Raw genomic sequence first — 23176 nt, 5'->3', positions numbered from 1 at the left:
AAATAAAGGCATTGAAAGAAACAAGGTGGGGTTACCAAGAACACGACTGTGGGACATTTTGCATAACCCAACGAACCCATATTTCAAATGTGATAAGAACCCAGGCAACCAAAACTAAAAACACTCTTCTTGTGAAGTTCCCAACAGTCCTCCAACACACCTTTAACAGGATGATCATTTCTTCCCCCTTAAATTAATTCAGTATGTTAACATTAAATTCAAACTCCATAATTTCAACCAGTAAAGCCGAAACAGGGGACGACCTGACTGCACCACAACACAATCTCAAAGCCTGTGCTTGTATCACACCCAAACAAAATAAAGTTGAAGCTGAAGCTGATCGATAAACCACAACTATAATCAAGAACAGATCCAATTGAACAAATGATATTGGTCAACAAATACTTTCATGTAACACCCTAGAATATCCGCAGGGATAACTGAGAATATTTAATGTTTATCAATTATTTTCTGATCCAGTGCTTCCATGTCAGCTTATTATCCGTCCACATGCCTGGAAATCTTACCACTGACACCTTTTAAGGAGTTTGACCATATTAGTTCCTATCAATTCCAATCAAGTGCAGGTTCATTAATCCTGTCTGTAAAACACATAACTTGTCCCATCTATTTGCCGACTTTTCGACCTTATTGATTGCGAATGCATCCTATATACAGTAAAATTGAAATTTCTACGTCTAATCCATAAACCTCCATCATCTGCATATAGGGATTTAGACACTCCAAAACCTATCTCAGGGAAAAATATTATTAATTATAATACAAAATAATAAATACTGCCTGTGGGATCCCAGTCTCTATCTCATAACAAACCGAATATAACTTTCCCACCCATACCTGACACAAAACGTTCAATTAAAACACCTCAAAGTTAGATAATAGCCCCTCCATCCTCATTTCCACAATTTCATAAAAATTCTTTCCTTCCATAAATACCATCTGCCTTTTGAATAGTAAAAATACTGCTGTTACAACATCTATATTAAACTGGCTTTACTAATACCATCTTGCAAATATAAAAATGAATTCAATGTCATACTTGCCCATCAATACCTTTACAAGATGTACAAATAGAAACAATCAGAAAAAATTGTACAATAGCCCTCTCAATTGCATTTCCAAAAATTAATCAAAAGTCCATCCTTCAATAAATATTATTTGCCTTTTCAATATCAAACATATTGCTATTACAACATCATTATTTAACTGTACGTTCCTAATATGATCTCCCAAACCCAAACTGATTCCAATGTTATTTAAGGCAGAGATTGCTAGGTATCTGAGTAGCCAGGATATCAAAGGTTATGGTATCAAAGGCAGGGGAGTGGGACTAAATGGGAGGTTGGATCAGCTCATGATAAAATGGCAGAGCAGACTCGATGGGCCGAATGACCGACTTCTGCTCCTTTGTCTTATCGTCTTATTCTACCGTTCCAAATTCCCCTCTGATAAAACCTGAAATTACCTCTTTTATCGAAAATATAATTCAAACAATCGATTACCATACATGCCACAATTTTACATAAATGAGACTTTAATGATATTGGCCTACAAGAAAGAGGATCAGATGGGGAGATCCAGGTTTTAGAATGGGAACTACTACAACCATTTTCCATGAGAAAAGTAGATGGCCTAACCTCCAAATACGATTCAGAAAATTAATATTTTCACAAAAGAAAATTACACACATACCTGTTGAATTGAGATTTTCTACAAGTTCATGATATATTTTATACCCATTCACAACACTATACTCTGCCCCTTTCCTTTTAAAACTGACAACACCACCCCTCTACCAACTAACCTGTCAAGCCAAATGACAATATAATCCTGCACAGGAATAAAAGTTAATATGTGCAGGTTTCCTGAACAGATATAACATCGGAAGAATCTGACAAATCAGAAATAAAGATCTTTAAGTCGACTGTACTTCCTAAGAAGGTTGGCGTCATTCAATGTCTGTAGTGAGATGCTGAAGATGTTCTATAGGTCAGTTGTGGAGAGCGCCCTCTTCTTTGTGGTGGCGTGTTGGGGAGGAAGCATTAAGAAGAGGGACGCCTCACGTCTTAATAAGCTGGTAAGGAAGGCGGGCTCTGTCGTGGGCAAAGTACTGCAGAGTTTAACATCGGTAGCTGAGCGAAGGGCGCTGAGTAGGCTACGGTCAATTATGGATAACTCTGAACATCCTCTACATAGCACCATCCAGAGACAGAGAAGCAGTTTCAGCGACAGGTTACTATCGATGCAATGCTCCTCAGACAGGATGAAGAGGTCAATACTCCCCAATGCCATTAGGCTTTACAATTCTACCGCCAGGACTTAAGAACTTTTTAAAAGCTATTATTAATGCTTTTTGAGATAGTGATTTAGATGCATATCATATTTTTTACTGAGTTAAGTATTGTATGTAATTAGTTTTGCTACATCAAGTGTATGGGACATTGGAAAAAAGTTGAATTTCCCCATGGGGATGAACAAAGTATCTATCTATCTATCTATCTATCTATCTATCTATCTATCTATCTATCTATCTATCTATCTAAGTGTTGACCATGTAAAATCAGGCTTCTTGCATTTCACTTCAATATTTCAATCCCATTACATATCTTCACAAGTAGGCTGGGATGCAGAAATCCCCACAAATACGCAAGTAAGGAAGGCGGGCTCTGTCGTGGGCAAAGTACTGGAGAGTATAACATCGGGAGCTGAGCGAAGGGCGCTGAGTAGGCTACGGTCAATTATGGAAAACCCTGAACATCCTCTACATAGCACCATCCAGAGACAGAGAAGCAGTTTCAGCGACAGGTTGCTATCGATGCAATGCTCCTCAAACAGGATGAAGAGGTCAATACTCCCCAATGCCATTAGGCTTTACAATTCAACCGCCAGCAGTAAGATATGTTAAAGTGCCGGGGTTGATTGTATTTAATGTATTTAAGTAAACTACTTAAGAACTTTTTAAAAGCTATTATTAATGCTTTTTGAGAGAGTGATTTAGATGAATATCATATTTGTACTGAGTTAAGTATTGTATGTAATTAGTTTTGCTACATCAAGTGTATGGGACATTGGAAAAAATGTTGAATTTCCCCATGGCGATCAATAAAGTATCTATCTATCTATCTATCTATCTATCTATCTATCTATCTATCTATCTATCTATCTATCTATCTATCTATCTATCTATCTATCTATCTATCTATCTATCTATCTATCTATCTAAATCAGAGCTTCATTTACAGCTTCCCACATAACACCAGTTACACCAAGATACCTTTCTGCAGCTTTCACAGTAATTTTAACTTTCTCAGTAGGATGAGATGTCTGATCAGTACAATTCACCACAGGTTATAAACATCACAAACTTCATTTTATCCAGCAGTGAAGTATATTTGGTGAGAGAACTGTGATGCCGGCATATATCCACTGACGTCACAGTCTGTTCTCTGACTGGGATCACTTTATCCAGTTTACCTGCTCTGCTTGCTTTACTTGTCCTTGAACAGGCGCTTCTGCTCACTGTGCTGTTCTGAACCAATTGAATTGGTCACTTCATGCCTTACTAAATCAATCCCTTCTGCCTACACAAGGAACACGTCCCTCCATTCTCCTTACATTTACCTGGTATCTAATAGCCTCTTTCACATCTGCCTCCACCACCACCCGATATTTACACCAGACTCCCACCACTATGGGAATGGAAAACAAAACTTGAAACGCAAATCTCCTTTAAACATCCTGAGTCAGGTTTTTAACATCATTGTCTTTTCAAATTGTTTTTTTTTTCAACAGCAGCTATGCAGAGAGAAGATACAAAATGCACTAAATTACAAAATACTTCAATAGTGCAAAAAGGTCCAATGAGGATGTGTTCCCCCTTTCTGCTGAAGTGCATGCCCACTGGCATTGGACATTTCCTCCTTAGAGAAAAAATCCCGGCTGTTCACTCTGTCTGTGACTCTCACATTCCTGTAAACGTCTGTCAGAACTCCCTCAGCTTCTGCCACTCCGGAGAAAATTACCCGAGATTGTCCAGTCTCACTTTATCTAGACAGCATCCTGTTAAGCGTCTTCCACTCACCACCCAAAACCTCCGCATTATTCCTGCATTCGAAAGCAATTCTCCAGATATGGTTAAACTAGAGATTTATACAACTGCAACATAACTGCCTGACAATGGAACCAGTATCTGGGAGTTATGAACTCGGATTCCAAGATCCCCCTGTAGATCAACACTGTCCAATCTCATTGAAACCTACCGAGTGTTGAAAGGACTGGATAAGGTGGATGTGGAGAAGGTATTTCCTGTGGTGGGGCACAGCCACAAAGTTGAGGGGCCACCTTTTAAAACAGAGGTAAGCAGCTTATTCTTTTTATTAGCCAAGGAGTATTGGATCTGTGGAATGCTCTGCCACAGACTGCGGTGGAGGCCGAGTGTGTGGGTATATTCAAGGCGGAAGTTGATCGTTTCCTGATCGGTCTGGGTATCAAAGGATATGGCGGGAGGTCAGATATCTGGAATTGAGTGCGATCTGGGATCAGCCATGATGGAAAGGTGGCTGACTCAATGGGCTGAATGGCCTAATTCTGTTCCTATGCCTTATGGACTTATGAACACAAGCCCCCTCAATCATGATGAATCTCCTCTGCTCTCTTCCAGCACAAAACATCCTTTGTACAGAATGCTAAGCGGAACTGAATGCAACTTTTCAAGAACGTTGTCAAGTCAGGCAGCATCTGTTGAGGGGAATAGAGTCGATGGTTTGGACAGGACCACTCGCTTACGGCACTAAACACAGGCCCTTCGGCCCAACCTTTCCATACTGTCCTCCTGTCCATTTAAACTAATCCCTCTGCCTGTCTTTGACACAGAACACAGAAATCTACAGCACATTACAGGCTCTTCAGCCCACAATGTTGTACCGACCATGTAACTTACTCTAGAGACTGCCTAGGATTTCCTGATCGTATATCCCTCTATGTTTCTAAGCTCCATGAACCTATCTAAGAGTCTCTTAAAATATCCTATTGTATCCACCTCCACCATCGCTGCAGGCAGTGCATTCCATGTACCCACCACTCTCTGTGTAAGAAACTTACCCCTGACATTCCCTCGGTACCGACTTCCGAACAGCTTAAAACTACGTCCCCTCGTGTTAGTCACTTCAAGCCTGGGAAAATGCCTCTGGCTATCCACATGGTCAAAGCCTCTCATCATCTTATACATCTCCATCAGGTCACCTCTCATCCTCCGTCGCTCCAAGAAGGAAAGGCCAAGTTCACTCAATCTATTCTCATAAGGCATGCTCTCCAATCCAAGAGCAACATCCTTGTAAATCTACTCTACACTCTCTATACTCTCTACCCACCAGAACTGAACACAGGACTCCCAAGTGGTTCCAACTAAGCCCACAGCCCTACCGTGTCGGGGTACAATTACTTATGTAAAGGTTAGGAGAAATATAGCTTCAACATTCTTGCTATCTTTCCTTTCGGTTAGTCGTGACGAAGGGTCTCGGCCTGAAACGTCGACAGCGCTTCTCCTTATAGATGCTGCCTAGCCTTCTGCGTTCTACCAGCATTTTGTGTCTGTTGTTTCAACATTACCCCACAGCTCTTGAACTCAATCCCACGATTGATGAAGGCCATCACACCAGACGCCTTCCTAACAACACTGCCAACCTCCACAGCAGCTTTGAATGTCGTATGGACATGGACCCCAAGATCTCTCTGACCCTCCACACTGCCAAGAGTCTTACCATTAATATTATATTCTGTGTTCAAATTTGTCCTGCAGAAATGAACCTCTTCATCTGTGTTGAACTCCCTCTGCCAATTCCCAGTTCTGCATCCGTGGCGAGGAAATAGCTTGTTGAGCCACTGGCTAGGATCATTATGTCCTCATTGTCCACGGGAATGGTGGAAATGGTGAATCTCATTTGCTGAGATTCATAATCAGGATAATTTAAGTGAAGAAGTTAAACAATGTAGGGATATGTTTTTCAGTGTATACCCTGATATGCTGTAAGTCAGTTTTAGGTTTAGAAGATGATATTCGGAAAGCACAATTAAATGAAGATGTCATAGCAGTATTTCTTGATACTGGAAAGGGAAATGATATGGAAGAAAGGATTTTGGATTAAATTAGGAGTGAGGGGGACATTGTATAATTTTGCTGAGTTTTTTTATTTGGACGGAGTGTGCAAGTACTGGTCGGCATGTTATGTTTGTGGTTCTATGAGATAGAGAATGGGATCCCACAGGGCAGTATTTGTAGCCCTTCATTATTTACTATTATGATTAACGATATTTTCTCTGAGATGGGAAAATGGGATACCCTGGGTAAATCACAATATACAGATGACGTAGGTTTATAGATTAGAGGTATTAATTGCAATTTACAATTAATAGGTCAAACAGTGGGCAGATTGATGAGGATTTTAAGCTTTCAGTCGTTAAAGCACATTACGTGTTTTACAAACAGGATTAATAGACTTGCACTAGATTTTAAATTATATGACACTTGAGGAAGTGCCAGTGGTAAGAGTTCTCAGTATGTGGATGGATAATGAGCAGACATGGAAGCACCTATCAGTGAAATATTTGATAAATGTAAAGGAGCTTCAAATCTCCTCAATCAGACTGGGGATATGGGTGTATTGGATGATACAATATGCCCCCCACACAAAATGCTGGTGCAACGCAGCAGGCCAGGCAGCATCTATAGGGAGAAGCGCAGTCAACGTTTCGGGCCGAGACCCTTCGACAGGACTATCGCTAGGTAGAATTCTTTGCCAACAGTATAGGCTTACAGTGGATGGAGGAAATTGGTCGTTATAATTTGCTCAGAATACATTTCGGTTTTGATGAGTCTTAAACAGGTTATTCTGGCAGGAGGTCAGATTGACTGTTAAAAACTCCTGAAATGGTATTTCATATATAAAGTTTGATTTATATGTCTGCACATCACACTGTTGAGGGAAATGATGGGGTTGACTGTTTAGCACCAAAAGCTGCTAAATGTTAAGCTTTAAATCAATTCACAGTTTGAGCTGGAAAAGGCATGTAATAATTGTGTTAAACCTGAGGAAATGGCATATAAGTTAGCAAAGGTGAGTGGGATGTTGGATTATTGCGATGATCTTAAAATCCAACAAAAGGCAACAAAAAAAGCCATAAGAATGGTCAAGACGAAATATGAGGGCAAACTGGCCAATAATATAAATCAGGATACTAAAGTTTAGTTTTCAGTTACATGAAGAGTGAAAGGGAGATGAGAGTTGATTCTGGACCATTGGAAAATGATGCTAGTGAAGTAGTAATGGGGGACAAAGAAATGGCAGATGAACTTAATGAACAATCTTCACTGTCTTTTCCGGTCAGCACCGTCCCCACTTGTCCCATTTAACCTGTCTCATTACGGGTGGACTTTAGGACCCGGGGGAGCTCAGGACCCACCGCCCGCAGCTAATGCTGAATCCCCGGTGTTTCTATTCGGTTGATGGGTGCAGTAAACGAGTTAAAATTAATCAATCGACAATTCTCATGTTGTGTTTATTTCACTCCATAGAACAATAGAACACTACAGCACACCTCTCCCATCGATGTATCTATCCAATTTATTTTTAAAACTTGAGCTCGCATTTACAACATCAGATGGCAGCACGTTCCACACTCCCACCACTCTCTGAGTGAAGAAGTTCCTCCTAATGTTCCCACTAAACCTTTCCCCTTTCACCCTAAAGCCATGTCCTCCTGTCTTTATCTTTCCTAAACTAAGTGGAAAGAACCTACTCACATTTAGTGTCTATATCCCTCATAATTTTGTAAACCTCTATCAAATCCCCCCTCATTCTTCTGTGCTCCAGCGAATAAAGTCCTAGCATGTACAATCTTTCCCTGTAACTCAACTCCCGAAGACCTGGAAACATCCTAGTAAATCTTCACTGCACTCTTTCAATCTTACTGATATCCTTTCTATAGTTAGGTGACCAGAACTGCAAATACGACTCCAAATTGGGCCTCACAAATGCCTTATTCAACCTCACCATAACACCCCAACTCCTAAACTCAGTACTTTGATTTATGAATGCCAGGATGCCAAAAGCCTTCTTTACATCCCTGTCTACCTGTGACGCCACTTTCAGGCAATTATGTACCGGAACTCCCAGATCCCTTTGTTTCTCCGCTGTTTACTGTGTGTGTCCTACCTTGGTTTGTCCTTCCAAAATCCAACACCTCACGCTTGTTTGCATTAAATTCCATCTGCCATTTTCTGGCCCATTTTTCCAGTTGGTCCAGATCCCTCTGCAAGCTTTGAAAGCCTTCCTCGCCGTCCACAACGCCTCCAATCTTGGTGTCAACAGCAAAATTGCTGATCCAATTGACCACATCTATATCACTGATATAGACAACAAACAACAATAGTCCCAGCACAGATCCCTGAGGCACACCACCAGGCACAACACAGGCCTCCAGTCTGAGAAGCAATCATACACTCTCTGTCTTCTCCCACACAGCAAATTTCGAATCCAGTTTCCAACCTCTCTATGGATACCTAGTGTCTGAACCTTCTGAACGAAACTCCCATGTGGTACCTAGTCAAAGGCCTTACTAAAGTTCATGTAGACAACATCCATAGCCTTTCCTTCATCTACTTTCTTGGTAACCTCCTCGAAAAACTCTACAAATTTCATTGAACACGATCTACAATGCACAAAGCCATACTGACTGTCCTTAATCAGCCCTTGGCTGTCCAAATACTTGTGTATCCGATCTCTCAGAACATCTTCCAATAATTTACCTACTACTGATGTCAGGCTCACTGGCCTGTAATTACCTGGTTTACTATTGGAGCCTTTTTTAAACAACGGAATAACATGAGCTACCCTCCAATCCTCCGGCACTGCACCCGTGGCTGAGGACATTTTAAATATTTCTGTCAGGGCCCCTGCAACTTCTACACTAGTCTCTCTCAAGGTCCGAGAAAATATCAAGTCAGGCCCGGGGGATTTATCTACCTTTATTCGCTGTAAGGCAGCAACCACCTCCTCCTCTTTAATCTACAAATGTTCCATGACATTACTGCTTGTTTCCCTTCCTTCCATATACACTATGCCAGTTTCCTGAGTAAATAATGATGCAAAAAAACTGTTTAAGATCTCCCCCATCTCGTGAGGCTCGACACATAGACGACCACTCTGATCTTCTAGGGGACCAATTTTGTCCCTTACTATCCTTTTACTCTTAATATACTTGTAGGAACCCTTCAGGTTTTCCTTCACATTATCTGCCAAAGCTACCTCATGTCTTTTTTTTTTGCCTTCCTGATTTCCTTCTTTAGTATTTTTTTACATTTTCTATACTCTTCAAGTGCTTCATTTGTTCTTTGTTGCCTCTACCTGCTGTACACCTCTCACTTTTTCTAAACCAGATTGCCAATATCCCTTGAACACCAAGGTTCCCTATGCCTGTTAACGTTGCCTTTAATCCTGGCAGGAACATGCAAATTCTGCACTCTCAAAATTTCGCCTTTGAAGGCCTTCCACTTACTGAACACGTCCTTGCCAGAAAAAAAATATATATCCCAATCCACTAAATCCAATAAATTGGCCCTTCTCCAATTTAGAACCTCAACTCAAGGACCAGACCCATCCTTATCCATAATTAACTTGAAACTAATGACATTATGGCCACTGGACACAAAATGTTCGCCTACAACTACTTCTGTCACCTGACCTGTCTGCTTTCCCAACAGGAGATCAAATATTGCATCCTCTCTCGTAGGTACCTCTATAAATCTATTTCGAAAACTTTCTGTTTCTTATATCAGTCTGCTTTCTTTCTACAGATTTGCTCCTTCAATTCTCACTTGGGCGATCTATTGGGCGGTCTATAATACAACCCTATTAGTGTGGTCACACCTTTCCCGTTCCTCAGCTCCACCCATATGACCTCTGTAGACAAGCCCTCCGGTCTGTCCTGTCTACGCACAGCTGTGATATTTTCCCTGACTAGTAATGCCACTACTCCCCCTTTCATCCCTCTCCCTCTATCACGTCTGAAACAACGGAACCCCGGAACATTAAACTGCCAGTCCTGCCCCTCCTGCAACCAAGTATCACTAATAGCAATAATGTCGTAATCCCACGTGTCAGCCCGCGCCCTGAACTCATCTGCCTTACCTACAATACTCCTTGAAATAGATGCACCTACGAAAATTTGATTTCTGTCTGTACATGCAGTCCTCCCATGTCCTTTGTCCTCCTCCACCTCACTAACAGCTCTAAAACTCTAGTTCCCCTCCCTCTGCAAATCTAGTTTAAACCCGCAAACCCCCCACAACACCCCCCCCCCACCTCCCATCACCCCGGAGCAGCACTAGCAAATCTATCCACAAGGATGTTAGTTCCCCTGCAGTACAGTGGCAAACCGTCCCGTTGGGACAGGTCCCACTTTTCCTGGAACAAAGCTCAATTGTCCAGAAACATGAAGCCCTCCCTCCTGCACCATCTCCTTAGCCACGTATTTAGCTGCTCTCTCCGCAAATTTATATTTACAGGGACTTTACTCCTGACGCCGGTTCCGGGACCTGACCCGTTTACAGACCCTGAGCGGAACCGGAGCAGATTCTCAGCCACTGGTTTACCTCCCCATTCCGGAAGAGAGGATAAAGTTTCTCCGTGAATTTATTTCTAGTGAAGGTGTGGAGATGGGACTTGGTCTCCGCGTTGTAAAATGAAACTGTCCCGGACTCGTAACTGAGATAAACTCCCACCCTCCCGGGGATGGGACCGGCAAGGAGACGGGACTCAGGGGAGGGGGATAAACGGTCCACGTCATAATCCCGATGTAACACGTCATCAACCCGCCTGATGATCCAGAATCCAATCTCCGGACTCAGACTGAACCATCCCTTCGTCTCCACAGACTCCGCGGCGACTCCCAGATACCAGAACCGATTCCCCGTCACCTCCACCTCCCAGTAATGTCTCCCCGATGTGAATCCCTCCGATCCCAGCACACAAAGCAAATCCGTGAATCTCTTCCCGGTGTCAGGGAGATTCCTCCGGATCCTGCTCAATCTCACACTCTTCCGATCCTCAGACACCTCGAGCCGCGGATGCGCCGTTTCCACATCCAGGGTGACAGAGACTGGGGGGAGAAGCAGAGAATTAGAGAGTCCCCGGGGATCGGCGGGATACCCGGGCAGCGCGGACCCCGTAGATCGTGGGGAGACTCGGGCAGCGCGGCCCCGGGGATCGGGGGGAGACTCGTACAAATTCTACATTGTACAAATTCTCTCTCTTGGAATGCAGCATCTTAATGATTTTCCCAGTCTACCTCCTTGTTCTTTTTTCTATCTCCTGGTGTAATCTGTATCCCATTTCTATTCATGGCTACTATTTGGAGGCCTGTACATAACTCTCATCAGGGTGTTTTTACCCTTGCCGGTTTTTTAACTTTACCCATAATGATTTCACATCTTCCAATCCTATGTCACCTCTCTCTGAAGACTTAATTTCATATTTTACCGGCAGAGCCTCCCCAGCCTCTCTGCCTACCTGCCTGTTCTTTGAATACATGGTGTATCCTGAATGCTGAGCTTCAAGCCAGGATCTCCTTTCCACCACAACTCAGTGATGCCAACAACGTTGTACCTGCCAATCTCTACCTGTGCTACAACATCATCTACCTTATTCCGTATACTGGTGCATTCAAATACATCTTCAGTCCTGTATTCATCAGCCTATTCCACACTGTCCACATGAAATTCAGCAAGGCCTTTGATATCGATGATAGACCACACTTGGAGTATTGTCTGCATTTCCGGTTCCCGAATATGGGGAGGATGTCATTACTCTGGACAGCAGGCTTCAGGAGGATGTTACCAGGACTGGGGGCTTGGGTTAAAAGCAGAGAGTGGATAAGCTTAGACTATTCAGCTGTAGTGTAGAATGTTCAGGTATGACCTCTTATCAAGGTAAATAATTCATAAGGAGCTTAAATAAGGTTTCTTTTTCCAAGAAATTGGAGTATGGAACCAGAGGCCTCAGATTGAAAGTGAGACGGGAAATTTTTATGAGGAATCTGTGGGGTAATATTCTCATAGAGTGGGAAGTGGGGAAAATAGATTTGAAATAGATTTAGTCAGGTATATAAATAGGAAATGGTTGGAGAGATATGGGGCAAGCAGACATAAATGGGACATGCTCAAGACATTGTCTTGCAGATTGAGGAACTGGTCTGTGAGTTCAGCATCCATTAAAACCTCCCAGATCACCCTCCTGAGGAATCTCACCCCAGAGTCTGTCTGTGAAGTGTTGATGTGACGTCACGTCAGAGGGCAGCTCAGTGCCACAGAACAGACAGACTGGGTAAGGACGGCAGATTTCAATCCTAAATGGGAATTTGTGCCTATTTCTGTGGACGTGTGTCACATTCTAATAGTATATCCGTGTGTGTGTGTGTGTGTGTGTGTGTGTGTGTGTGTGTGTGTGTGTGTGTGTGTGTGTGTGTGTGTGTGTGTGTGTGTGTTGATTGTGGTAAATATCCATGTGGTGTGTATACACATGGAAGGAGAGTGTGCACATTGAAGAATTTGTATGTTACAGTGTGTGATCACATGTCTGGTGTGTGTTGACAATGTGTCACACGTGATTGAGTTGTTTAAATGAATAAATGACTGTCTCTGAAGAGATTGGTTTCCAGGTTTCTGAGGGAAATAACAACGTACATTGCTGAGGCTCTGACTACAATCTGCCAGTCCTTCCTGTGTATGTGTGTGAGGGAGCTTTGCCAGGCCGGTTATGCTGTGTGTGCTTTTCCCGAGATGAAATCTTGACCCATAGCAATGCTTGTTGGTGTGTCCGAGCTCGTTCTCACAATGCTTCAATGTAGTGGTCTGATCACCCTAAGACATAGGAGCAGAATTAGGCCATTTGCCCATCGAGTCTGCTCCGCCATTCAATCATGGCTGATCCTTTTTTCCCTCCTCAGCCCCACTAACTGGCCTTCTCCCCGTAACTTTTGATGCTGTGTCCAATCTAGAACCTATCAAGCTCTGCCTTAAATACACACAACAAGTTCCACAAATTCACCAGCCTCTGTCTCAAATTTCTTCACATCTGTTTTAAATTGACGCCACTCCATCTTAAGGCTGTGCCCTCTTGTCCTAAACTCCACCACCATGGGAAACATCCTTTCCACATCTACTCTGTCTCGGCCTTTCAATGAAATGTTTCGATGAGATTCCCCCTCATCTTTCTAAATTCCAGTGAGTACAGACACAGAGCTATCAAACGTTCCTTGTATGAAAACCCTTTCATTCCTGGAATCATCCTTATGAAATGAACACTCTGCAATGCCAGCACATCTTTTCTTAGATCAGGAGTCACAATACTCAAGGTAAGGCTTCAGCAGTATTCCAATCACATCCCTGTTCTTGAATTGAATGCTATCTAAACTCCTTGAATTGAATGCTAACACTGGAATTGCCTTCCTCAACACTGACTCTACCTGCAAGTTAACCTTTAGGTTGTTCTGCAGAATGATTACTAAGTCCAATTTCATCTCAGCCTGGGTGTTCTCCACATTTGAAAAAAAAACTGTGCATGGCCATGCATTTTCCAACATCGTATATCATTTGCAACTTTCTTTCCCATTCTCCTCATCCAAGTCCTTGTCCAGCCTAACTGTTTCCTCAACACTACCGGTCCCTCCACCAATCTTCGTATCATATGCAAGCTTTGAAAAATGCCATCTGCTCTAGGACAAGAGGGTATGAATTCAGGACTGAAGGACGTCCTTTTAGAACTGAGATGTGGAGAAATTACCTTAGTCAGTGTGCGGAAAATCTGTGGAATTTGCTGTCACAAGTTGCTGTGGAGGCCAACTCATATTTAAGGCAGAGATAGATAGGTTGTTGATTTGCCGGGGCATCAAAGGGAATGGGGTGAAAACAAGGGAGTGGGGATGACCGGCAGAATTGGATCAGCCCATGATTGAATGGTGGAGCAGACTGGATGGGCCGAATGGCCTGCTTCTGCTCCTATATCTTAAGTTTTATTCCGTCAGCTAGATCTTAATATACAGCATAAAATAATGGTGTCCTAACACTGACCCCTGTGGAAAACGAGTCACTGGCAGCCAACCAGAAAAGGATCCCTTTACTCTCATTCACTGTTCCCTACCAGTCAGCCAATGTTCTAACGATGCCTGTAACTTTTTTATCAAAGGCCTTCTGAGATTCCAAATATGCAACACCCACTGCATCCTCTTTATCTCTCCTACTTGTAAACTTCTCAATGAATCCCAATAGGTTTGTCAGGCAGGATATTCCCTTAACGAAGCCATGCTGACTTGCCCTGTTTTGTCCAGTGTCACCAAGTATTCCATAACCTCATACTTAACAATTGACTCCAATTTCTTCCCAACCACAGAGGTGAGGCTGACTGTCTGTAATTTCCTTTCTGCTGTCTTCCTCCTTACCTAAAGAGTTAAGTGACATTTGCCATTTTCCAGTCCTTTATCACCATGCCAGGGTCTAATGATTTTTGAAAGATCATTTGAAATGACTCCAAATGCCTATTGCTACCTCTTTCAGAACACCAGGGTGCAGTTCATCTGGTCCGGGTGACTTATGTACCTTTAGGTCTTTCAGCTTTTTCAGCACCTTCTCCCTTGTAACAGTAACTGCACTCACTTCTCTTCCCTCGCACTCTTCAACATCGGGCACAGTGCTAGTGTCTTCCACAGTGAAGACTGGTGCAAAATATTTAGTTTATCTGCCATCTCTTTATCCCGCGTTATTATGTATCCGGCCTCATTTTCTAGCGGTCCTATATCCACTTTCATCTCTGTTTTATTCTTTTACAATACTTGAAAAACAATTTGATATTGTTTACTAACTTGTTTTACAAAGACCGGTGTGTAAAAAGGGCCTGAAGGATCATTGGAGACCAGCGTCACCCCAACCACAAACTGGACCAGTTGCAACCATCCGGGTTACGGTACCGCAGGTTAAAAGCCAGGAGCAACAGGCTCCGGGATAGCTTCTACAAACAGGCCATCAGACTGATTAACTCCTGCTGAAACAACTGTATTTCTATGTTATACATATTATTTATCATAAATTACTATACTTTGAACACTGCATATTTAGACGGAGATTTAACGTAAAGATTTTTAATCCTCATGTAAATGAAGGATGTAAGTAATAAAGTCAATTCAATTCAAATTAATTTTTTTTGTTTATTTATTCCCCTCCCAATCATTCTTTTAGTTCCTCTCTGTAGATATTTAAAATAGATAACTGTCTTCCTACTAATTATTGTTTAGTTCTATGCCCTCTCTTTTGCCTTTACATTAACTTGTCTTCCCTTGTCAGCCACGGTTTTACTATTTTGCTATTTGAGTATTTATTTATTTTTGGAATACGTCTAGAAACATGAAACTACATCAAAATGCATTTATTGTGAAATTATAGAAACATAGAAAATAGATGCAGGAGTAGGCCATTCAGCCCTTCGAGCCTGCACCGCCATTCAGTATGATCATGGCTGATCAACCAGCTCAGAACCCTGTACCTGCTTTCTCTCCATACCCGCAGATCCCTTTAGTCACAAAGGCCATATCTAACTTCCTCTTAAATATAACCAATGAACCGGCCTCAACTGTTTCCTGTGGCAGAGAATTCCACAGATTCACCAATCTCTGTGCGAAGAAATTTTTCCTCATCTCGGTCCTAAAAGGCTTCCCCTTTATCCTTAAACTGTGACCACTCATTCTGGACTTCCCCAACATCGGGAACAATCTTCCTGCATCTAGTCTGTCCAATCCCTTTATAATTTTATATGTTTCAAAAAGATCTCCCCTCAATCTTCTAAATTCCAGTGAGTATAAGCCCAGTCGATCCAGTCTTTCTTCATATGAAAGTCCTGCCATCCCAGGAATCAATCTGGTGAACCTTCTCTGTACTCCCTCTATGGCAAGAATGTCTTTCCTCAGATTAGGGGATCAAAACTGCGCACAATACTCCAGGTGTGGTCTCACCAAGGCCTTGTACAACTGCAGTAGAACCTCCCTGCTCCTGTACTCAAATCCTCTTGCTATGAATTCCAACATACCATTCGCCTTTTTCACCGCCTGCTGTACCTGCATGCCCACTTCCAACGACTGATATACAATGACACCCAGGTCTCGTTGCACTTCCCCTTTTCCTAATCGGCCACCATTCAGATAATAATCTGTTTTCCTGTTCTTGCCACCAACGTGGATAACCTCACATTTATCCACATTAAATTGAATCTGCCATGAATTTGCCCACTCACCTAACCTATCCGAATCATCCTCTTACATCCTCCGCCCATCTTCGTGTCATCCGCAGACTTGGAGATGGTACATTTAATTCCCTCATCTAAATCTTTAAATTATATTGTAACAACTGGGGTCCCAGCACTGAGCCTTGCTGTACCCCACTAGTCACTGCCTGCCATTCTGAAAAGGTCCCGTTTATTACCACTCATTGTTTCATGTCTGCCAACCAATTCTCTATCCACATCACTACCATACCCCCAATATCATATGCTTTAAGTTTGTACACTAATCTCCTGTGTGGGACCTTGTCAAAAGCCTTTTGAAAATCCAAATATACCACATCCACTGGTTTTCCCCTATCCACCCTACTAGTGACATCCTCAAAAAATTCTATAAGATTCGTCAGACATGATTTTCCTTTCACAAATCCATGCTGACTTTGTCCGATAATTTCACAGCTTTCAAAATGTGCTGTTATTACATCTTTGATATCTGACTCTAGAATTTTCCCCACATCTATCCTTCAGCTTTCTCATTTTCCCAGAAACTGACACCATTTCTGCTCTGCTCTCATCCCTGCCAGCATTTCCTTCCAATTTGCTTTGGCCAACTCCTCTCTCAGACCACTGTAATTTATTTCACTTCTCTGAAATACTACAATGTCAGACTTTACTTTCTCCTTATCAAATTTCATGTTGAACTCAGTGACGTTGTGAGCACTGCTTCCTAAGGTTTCTTTTAACTACTCTCCTCTGGTTCAATACATGACACCCAATCCAGTAGAGCTGTTCCCCGAGTAGGCTCAACGACAAACTGCTCTAGAAAGCCATCACATTGCATTCAACAAACTCACTCTCTTGAGATCCTTTACCAACCTGATTTTCCCAATTGACCTGCATGTTGAAATCTCGCATGATTATTATAACATTGTCCTTTTCATCAGCCTTTTCTATTTGCAGTTGTAATCTGTGGGCCTCAACCCACTGACTGTTAGGAGGCCTGTATATGACTGCTGTCAGTGTCATTTTTTCTTTTGCAATTCCTTACCTCAACCCACAAGATTCAACATCTTCTAATCCTATGTCACATATAGCTGCTGATTTACCAGCAGAGCCACACCACCCCATCAGCCTTCCTTCCTTCCTCCGATACATTGTGTAACCTTGAACATTCAGCTTCGAACTACAACCATCCTTCAGCCACGATTCCGTGATGGCCACAACATCATACCTGACAATCGGTAATAGTGCAACAAGATCATCCATCTTATTTCTCATACTCCATGCTTTGAGATATAACACTTTGTGTACTGTATCTGCTACCCTTTTTAATTCTGCATCTCGAATGCACTGATATTCACCCTGCTAGATGCAATTTTGTCCTCACATCTGTCTGCCCTATCAGACAGTCTGACCGCACGCTATCTTTGCATTTTTACCATCAGTCCTATCCCTTCTCTCCAGTTCCTAACTCCCCACCCCCCACCAAGTTAGTTTAAACCCTCCCCAACAGCTCTATCAAACCTCTCTCACCGAGAATATTGTCTCCCTCGGGTCGAGGTGCGACCCATCCCTTTTGAGCACGACATTCATCCACCAGAACAGATCCCAATGATCCAAGAACCTGAATTCCTGTCCCCAGCACCATCTTCTCAGCCATGCTTTATCTGCCAAAGTTTCCTGTTTCTACCCTCACCAGCACGTGGCACAGGCAGCAATCCAGAAATTACAACCCTGGAGGTACTGCTTTAGAGCTTTCTACCAAGCTCACCAAATTCTATTTTCAGGACCTCTTTGCTTTTACATCCTATGTAATTGGTCCCAAAATGTACCAAGATATCTGGCTGTTTTACCTCCCTTTCTAAAATGCTGCAGACACGATCTAAGACATCCCTGACCCTGGCACCCAGGAGGCAACATACCATTCGGGTGTCCCGTTCACATCAATAGATTCTCCTGTCTGTTCCCCTGACGATTCAGTCGCCAATCACTACCACTTCCCTCTTCTGCCTCTAACAACAGTGAGAGTTGCTGATCCGGAAGAGGGAAGACTTGCGTCAATCAGAGTCTGCACTCACAGGGCACATGAAGGACTTGTGTATTTTCCTGACAATCCCGGTCACCACACTCTTTCCTGCTTTTATTCCCTACTATATTGCCATCAGTATTAAATTCCCAGCTCCTCTGGTAGATCCAAACTCATGTCCTGATGTGTTAGTGCATTTGCCTAGGATTGGAACACAGTGGTTCATTTGACAGTCCCGTGTATTGGTTGCATTGTGACCCTGTGCTGGTGTGTTCAGGGGTCTGTCATCTCCAGCTGACCATGTGACAGTGATGCCTCTCAGTCGGTGGGGTTGATGTGAAATATACTTCAGTTCCCCTTCAGTCCATTAACACAGCCAGTCCTTGCCTCAAATTGGAACTAAATTGATCCTCGTGAATGGGGAGAAATGAATCTTTGTAAGTTTTACCTCGATTAACAACATCAAGTGTTTCTCTCAGCGCTGTGTTCAACAAATAGGGGTGATCGAATTTTTCAACCGGTAAGGCCTCATCTGTCACTGACAATTCCTGGACATCAGCATTAATTCTATAAATATTAAACTGCTGGTTATAAATTGCTATACTGAATCATTTTACAAATCTATTCAATGTTTCAGTAAATAGCATGTCCTACCTCCTGTTCCGTCGAGCTTCCACCTAAAATAAATAAAAACACAAATCTGATTAAACTTGGACTTACTGCCCACATCCTGAATTTCATCCAAATCATTAAAAGGTCTTGAAAATTCTCACTCCCGCAGTTACTCACGCACACGGACAATACAGAACCACGGGGTAAATTACAGGGAAAGTTTTTGAATGTCAGACCATTACAGAGAGGATGAAACTTACAGGGAAGACAGGACAGGCTGTGCATTATCATCTGGATATGACGTCAGGCTGATAGGATGGAGCAATTTAAGATCAGTGATGTATGTGATTGTGTGCGGGTGGAGGAAGTACCTCTATTTATGGGGAGACTTGTGGGGAGATGTAATTCCAGTTGGATTTTAATAAATCCCACAAGAAATTTAGTGAAGAGGATGTGGGGCTCGCTGGTTGAAGTGGAATTCCGGAGATTGAATGTAATGGGGAGGCTGGATAAACACGTGGGGGACCAGGGAGTTCGGGGCACTGTTGCTGGTTGTGGTGAATAGGTGGCAGGGGTATTCTTAAGCAGAAAAATTGAGAGGAGAAAACGGGCCGAATGGCCTGCTATGATTTGAACGTTAGAACGTTCATTTGAATGTTATCTGTAAAAGTAACAAGACAGTAAACGTTTCTGTAATCTGATAGAAACCGGATATGGAGGATAAGTCTGATGTGTGGGTCACATTGTTTGTTCTCACTGATTGACAAAGAGACCCTGACACCCACCACACCAGACACACTCACAACCTGTGACTGGAACTGGGTGTTAATGGGAGCTTTAGAGGATATTTAATGTGGTAATTAAGGATATAATCAGCAGCTTTGTGTTATGATCAGAGTAAATCATTTCAGAGAAGATTGCATTCTGTACTGGGATGTACGGAAGTCCAGTTTTGGGACAACAACAACCCTGAATAGATGCATCAATTGTCTGGTGAGAAACAGTTTACTGTCATTTGTAAATGCTGTGTGTAGGAGCAGCACGTCTGTTTTCTGTCTGCATTGTATTCTGTGTGACGTGTCTATTATGGTAACTCGTCACGTGAGTGGGTGGGCGTGGTAAAAAGGGAAACAAATAAGTTACGTTTTCGTGCTTTGTTCTGCACAGTTTTGAGCTGAGGACGGGCGGATCTCGTTCTGTTCTTGAAAGCTATGTTGCAGCTTACTTTACAATGAATTACCCTGAAGTTTCATCGCTTCAAGATTGTATTTTGCTGATGAATGATCAAAAGCGTATCTTGAACATTTTGAAATGTCATTATTGGAGTGATTGGAGGGCACGTCAAGCAATTATAACAAATTGTGTGAGGTCGCCAGCAGTGACAATGGATTTGTTTGAATTGGCCTCTGCGCTGTGTTTATTTCAAATATACCACTGTTCATTTAGTGCCCTTTGACAGAAACAAATTGAAATATAATCCCTCACCTTGAGAAATATCACACCGTCTTTCTGATCGATCTGTTCCTTTAACTTTGAGATTTCCTCCTGAATAAACCTTATATTCTCTTGAATCTCCAGAAGATTTTTCTCCATTGGGTTGAGAATCCTCTTCTCTTCTTCCCTGAGATCCCTGAGTAAGCTCTGCTCTTTCTCAGTGATAATCTGTCGCAGTTCAGCAAACTGGGATGTGATGTGGGACTGAACGCTGTGTGTCTGTTTCTGTCGAATGAAAGGTGAAGATTAATTTACTGTATTGCTGTGTGCATTTCCTGAGACCATTTGGTCCATTAATGTCCATGCTAGCTCAGAAACATTCCCGTCAACCCCATTCCCTCAAGTTTTCCTGAAACCTATTCTCACTTATTGACCCATAAACTCCCACCTGATTCATGCACACCCTCCCCACCTTCACAGGGATAACGGTAATTAGCCATTCATCCAGCATGTCCTTGGGATGTGTCGGAATCTCTCGTGGCCACAGGGAGAACATGCAAACTCCACAAAGAGAGCAGCAGAGGTCAGGATCGAACCCAGGTCACTGGAGCTGCGATACTCTACTGTTCTGCATTAAATGGAGCAAAACTCGACAGTAATCTCAGAAATTCCGCTCAGGAAGCCTCACCCGAGCGCCGGAAATCTTCTCTTTCTGTTGCTGCTCCTTTTCCTGGAAGTCTGATTTCTTTTTTGTGAGAGAGTCTAAGGAAGATTTTAGCTCATCCTGGAAGTCAGAGAGTGAAGGAAATAGAAACAAAGATGCATCAAAAGAAACAGGTGATCAAACCCGATTATCACACAAAATGCCGGAGGAACACAGTGAGTCAGGCACCATCTATTCGGGGGAAATAAACAGTCGGTGTTCCGGGATGAGACCCTTCATTAGGACTGTGAAGGAATGGGACAGAAGCCAGAATAAAAAGGTTGGGGATGAGAACCAGCTGACAGGTGGCGGATGAGACAACATGAGGGGGAACGTGGGGGAGTGTGATGAAGTGAGAAGCTGAGAGGGGACAGGTGGAAGAGGTAAAGGGCTGGAGAAGAAGGAATCTAATACGAGAGGACAATCGACCAAGGAAGAAACAGGAGGAACTGGGCTGTTTGCGGCCCTGAATGGTGACGAGGGAGGAGGTTAGGAGTCAGATGTAGCACTTGTCCCGCTTGCAGGTGTCAGTGCCAGGAGGGAGATCAGCGGGGAGGAGCGAGTGGATAATGGAGTTATAGTACGTAATTTACGATCCTTACAGAGCGCGGAGAGATGTGGGGAGGGGTGGGTCTGGGCTGTTGGAGGGAGAGATGTGTTTGGTGGTAGAATCCCGTTGGAGATGGCGAAAGTTGCGGGGAATGATGTGTTCGATGTGAAGGCTCCTGTGGTCCCAGGCAGAAGAATGGAGGATAGAGTGAAGATCAATGTCGGCTTAGTTTTACCTTGTAGATTTTAACAGCTTCTTTAATCGGCATGAAGCGGTGCTCTCTGTGTTCCTGCGCATCTCTACAGACCAGACAGATCAGTGTCTTGTCCGTTTCACAAAACAGCTTCAGTTCTTCCTCATGTTCCTCGCAGTGACGTTTACTTTCCTTCTTTTTCGGGTTCAGGTTTAGATTTCGAACTTTTTGTGTCAGATTTGCTAAGGCCCGATTTACCCTGAGGGTGCGGTCGGCAAACACCTCTCTACATTCCGGGCAGGAGTTTCTCTCCTCCCTTTCCCAACACCGTGTGATACAAGAGCGACAGAAGTTGTGTCCGCACTCCAGTGATACCGGATCGGTGAAGAAATCCAGGCAGATGGGACAAATTACCTCCTCGGTTAAACTTTCGGACTGTCCTTTCGAAGCCATGTTAGCTCCCAGCACTTCCTGATTCAGAATGCTTTCACTTTCGGGGAGCTGCTGATCCCCTGCAGTACCGCGATTGTCCACTACGCACGCTGCAGTCTCAGGGTGTGAACATTATGTTGCTGTCTGAGGGAAGAAATTGTATCTGTATCAGGGAGGGATCAGAAACAGATTAAGCATGTCGGACCAGTCTCAGGGAATGAACCTTCTGCTGCTGGATGTGTTCAATGGGAAGTAATGGTGGTAATTTCCATCGCAGGGTGGGATCAGCAACACATTAAACAGATCAGAACAGAAATGAAAACTCGGCCATGGACTGCCGAAGCCCGGCTGCGAAAGGAGCGGCGTTGGGCCTGGGGTTTGCAACCTCGTCCCGAAAAGTGGCAGTGCACAGAAATGTCAAATGAACCTCCAAAGGCCTCATCCCTGAGATCGGAAGGACAGACAGACAGACAGACATACTTTATTTATCCCGAGGGAAACAAGGTTTCGTTACAGTCGCACCAACGAAGAATAGCGTAGAACTATAGCAATATAAAACCATAAATAATTAAAGAATAATAAGTTCATGATGCGAAGTGGAAAAAAAGTCCAGGACCAGCCTACTGGCTCAGGGTGTCTGACACTCCGAGGGAGGAGTTGTAAACGTTGATGGCCACAGATAGGAATCACTTCCTATGACGCTCAGTGTTGCATCTCGGTGGAATGAGTCTCTGGCTGAATGTACTCCTGTGCCTAACCAGTACATTATGGAGTGGATGGGAGACATTGTCCAAGATGGCCTGCAACTTGGACAGCATCCTCTTTTCAGACACCACCGGCAGAGAGTCCAGTTCCACCCCCACAACATCACCAGCCTTACGAATGAGTT

The 23176-nt window shown here is 43.2% G+C and overlaps 1 protein-coding gene across 1 annotated transcript; it reads right to left on the bottom strand.

Moving 5' to 3' along the window:
• Window positions 1-10438: 10438 nt before the first annotated feature.
• On the bottom strand, window positions 10439-22308 carry LOC140720519 (zinc-binding protein A33-like). Its single transcript, XM_073035363.1, has 5 exons — window positions 22270-22308; window positions 20461-20694; window positions 19018-19040; window positions 18812-18930; window positions 10439-11175 (listed from the first exon to the last, which is right to left on the bottom strand). Exons 1-5 carry the CDS (start codon window positions 22306-22308, stop codon window positions 10622-10624), a joined length of 969 nt encoding a protein of 322 aa, XP_072891464.1. The 3' UTR covers window positions 10439-10621.
• Between the last annotated feature and the right edge of the window lie 868 nt (window positions 22309-23176).

The sequence above is a fragment of the Hemitrygon akajei genome, unplaced genomic scaffold (assembly GCF_048418815.1).
Source record: "Hemitrygon akajei unplaced genomic scaffold, sHemAka1.3 Scf000044, whole genome shotgun sequence".
In the NCBI taxonomy this organism is placed as follows: Eukaryota; Metazoa; Chordata; class Chondrichthyes; order Myliobatiformes; family Dasyatidae; genus Hemitrygon; species Hemitrygon akajei.
The sequence above is the reverse complement of the archived record's forward strand: the minus strand, read 5'-3'. Positions and strand labels throughout refer to the sequence as shown.

Excerpts from the sequence above, each read along its gene's own strand:
- LOC140720519 (XM_073035363.1), bottom strand. The coding sequence starts at position 22,308 with ATGGCTTCGAAAGGACAGTCCGAAAGTTTAACCGAGGAG. Across the intron at positions 19,041-20,460 it reads ACGGTGTGATATTTCTCAAG|GTGGAAGCTCGACGGAACAG; the intron begins GTGAGGGATTAT and ends TATTTATTTTAG. Across the intron at positions 18,931-19,017 it reads GAAGCTCGACGGAACAGGAG|AATTAATGCTGATGTCCAGG; the intron begins GTAGGACATGCT and ends TAATATTTATAG.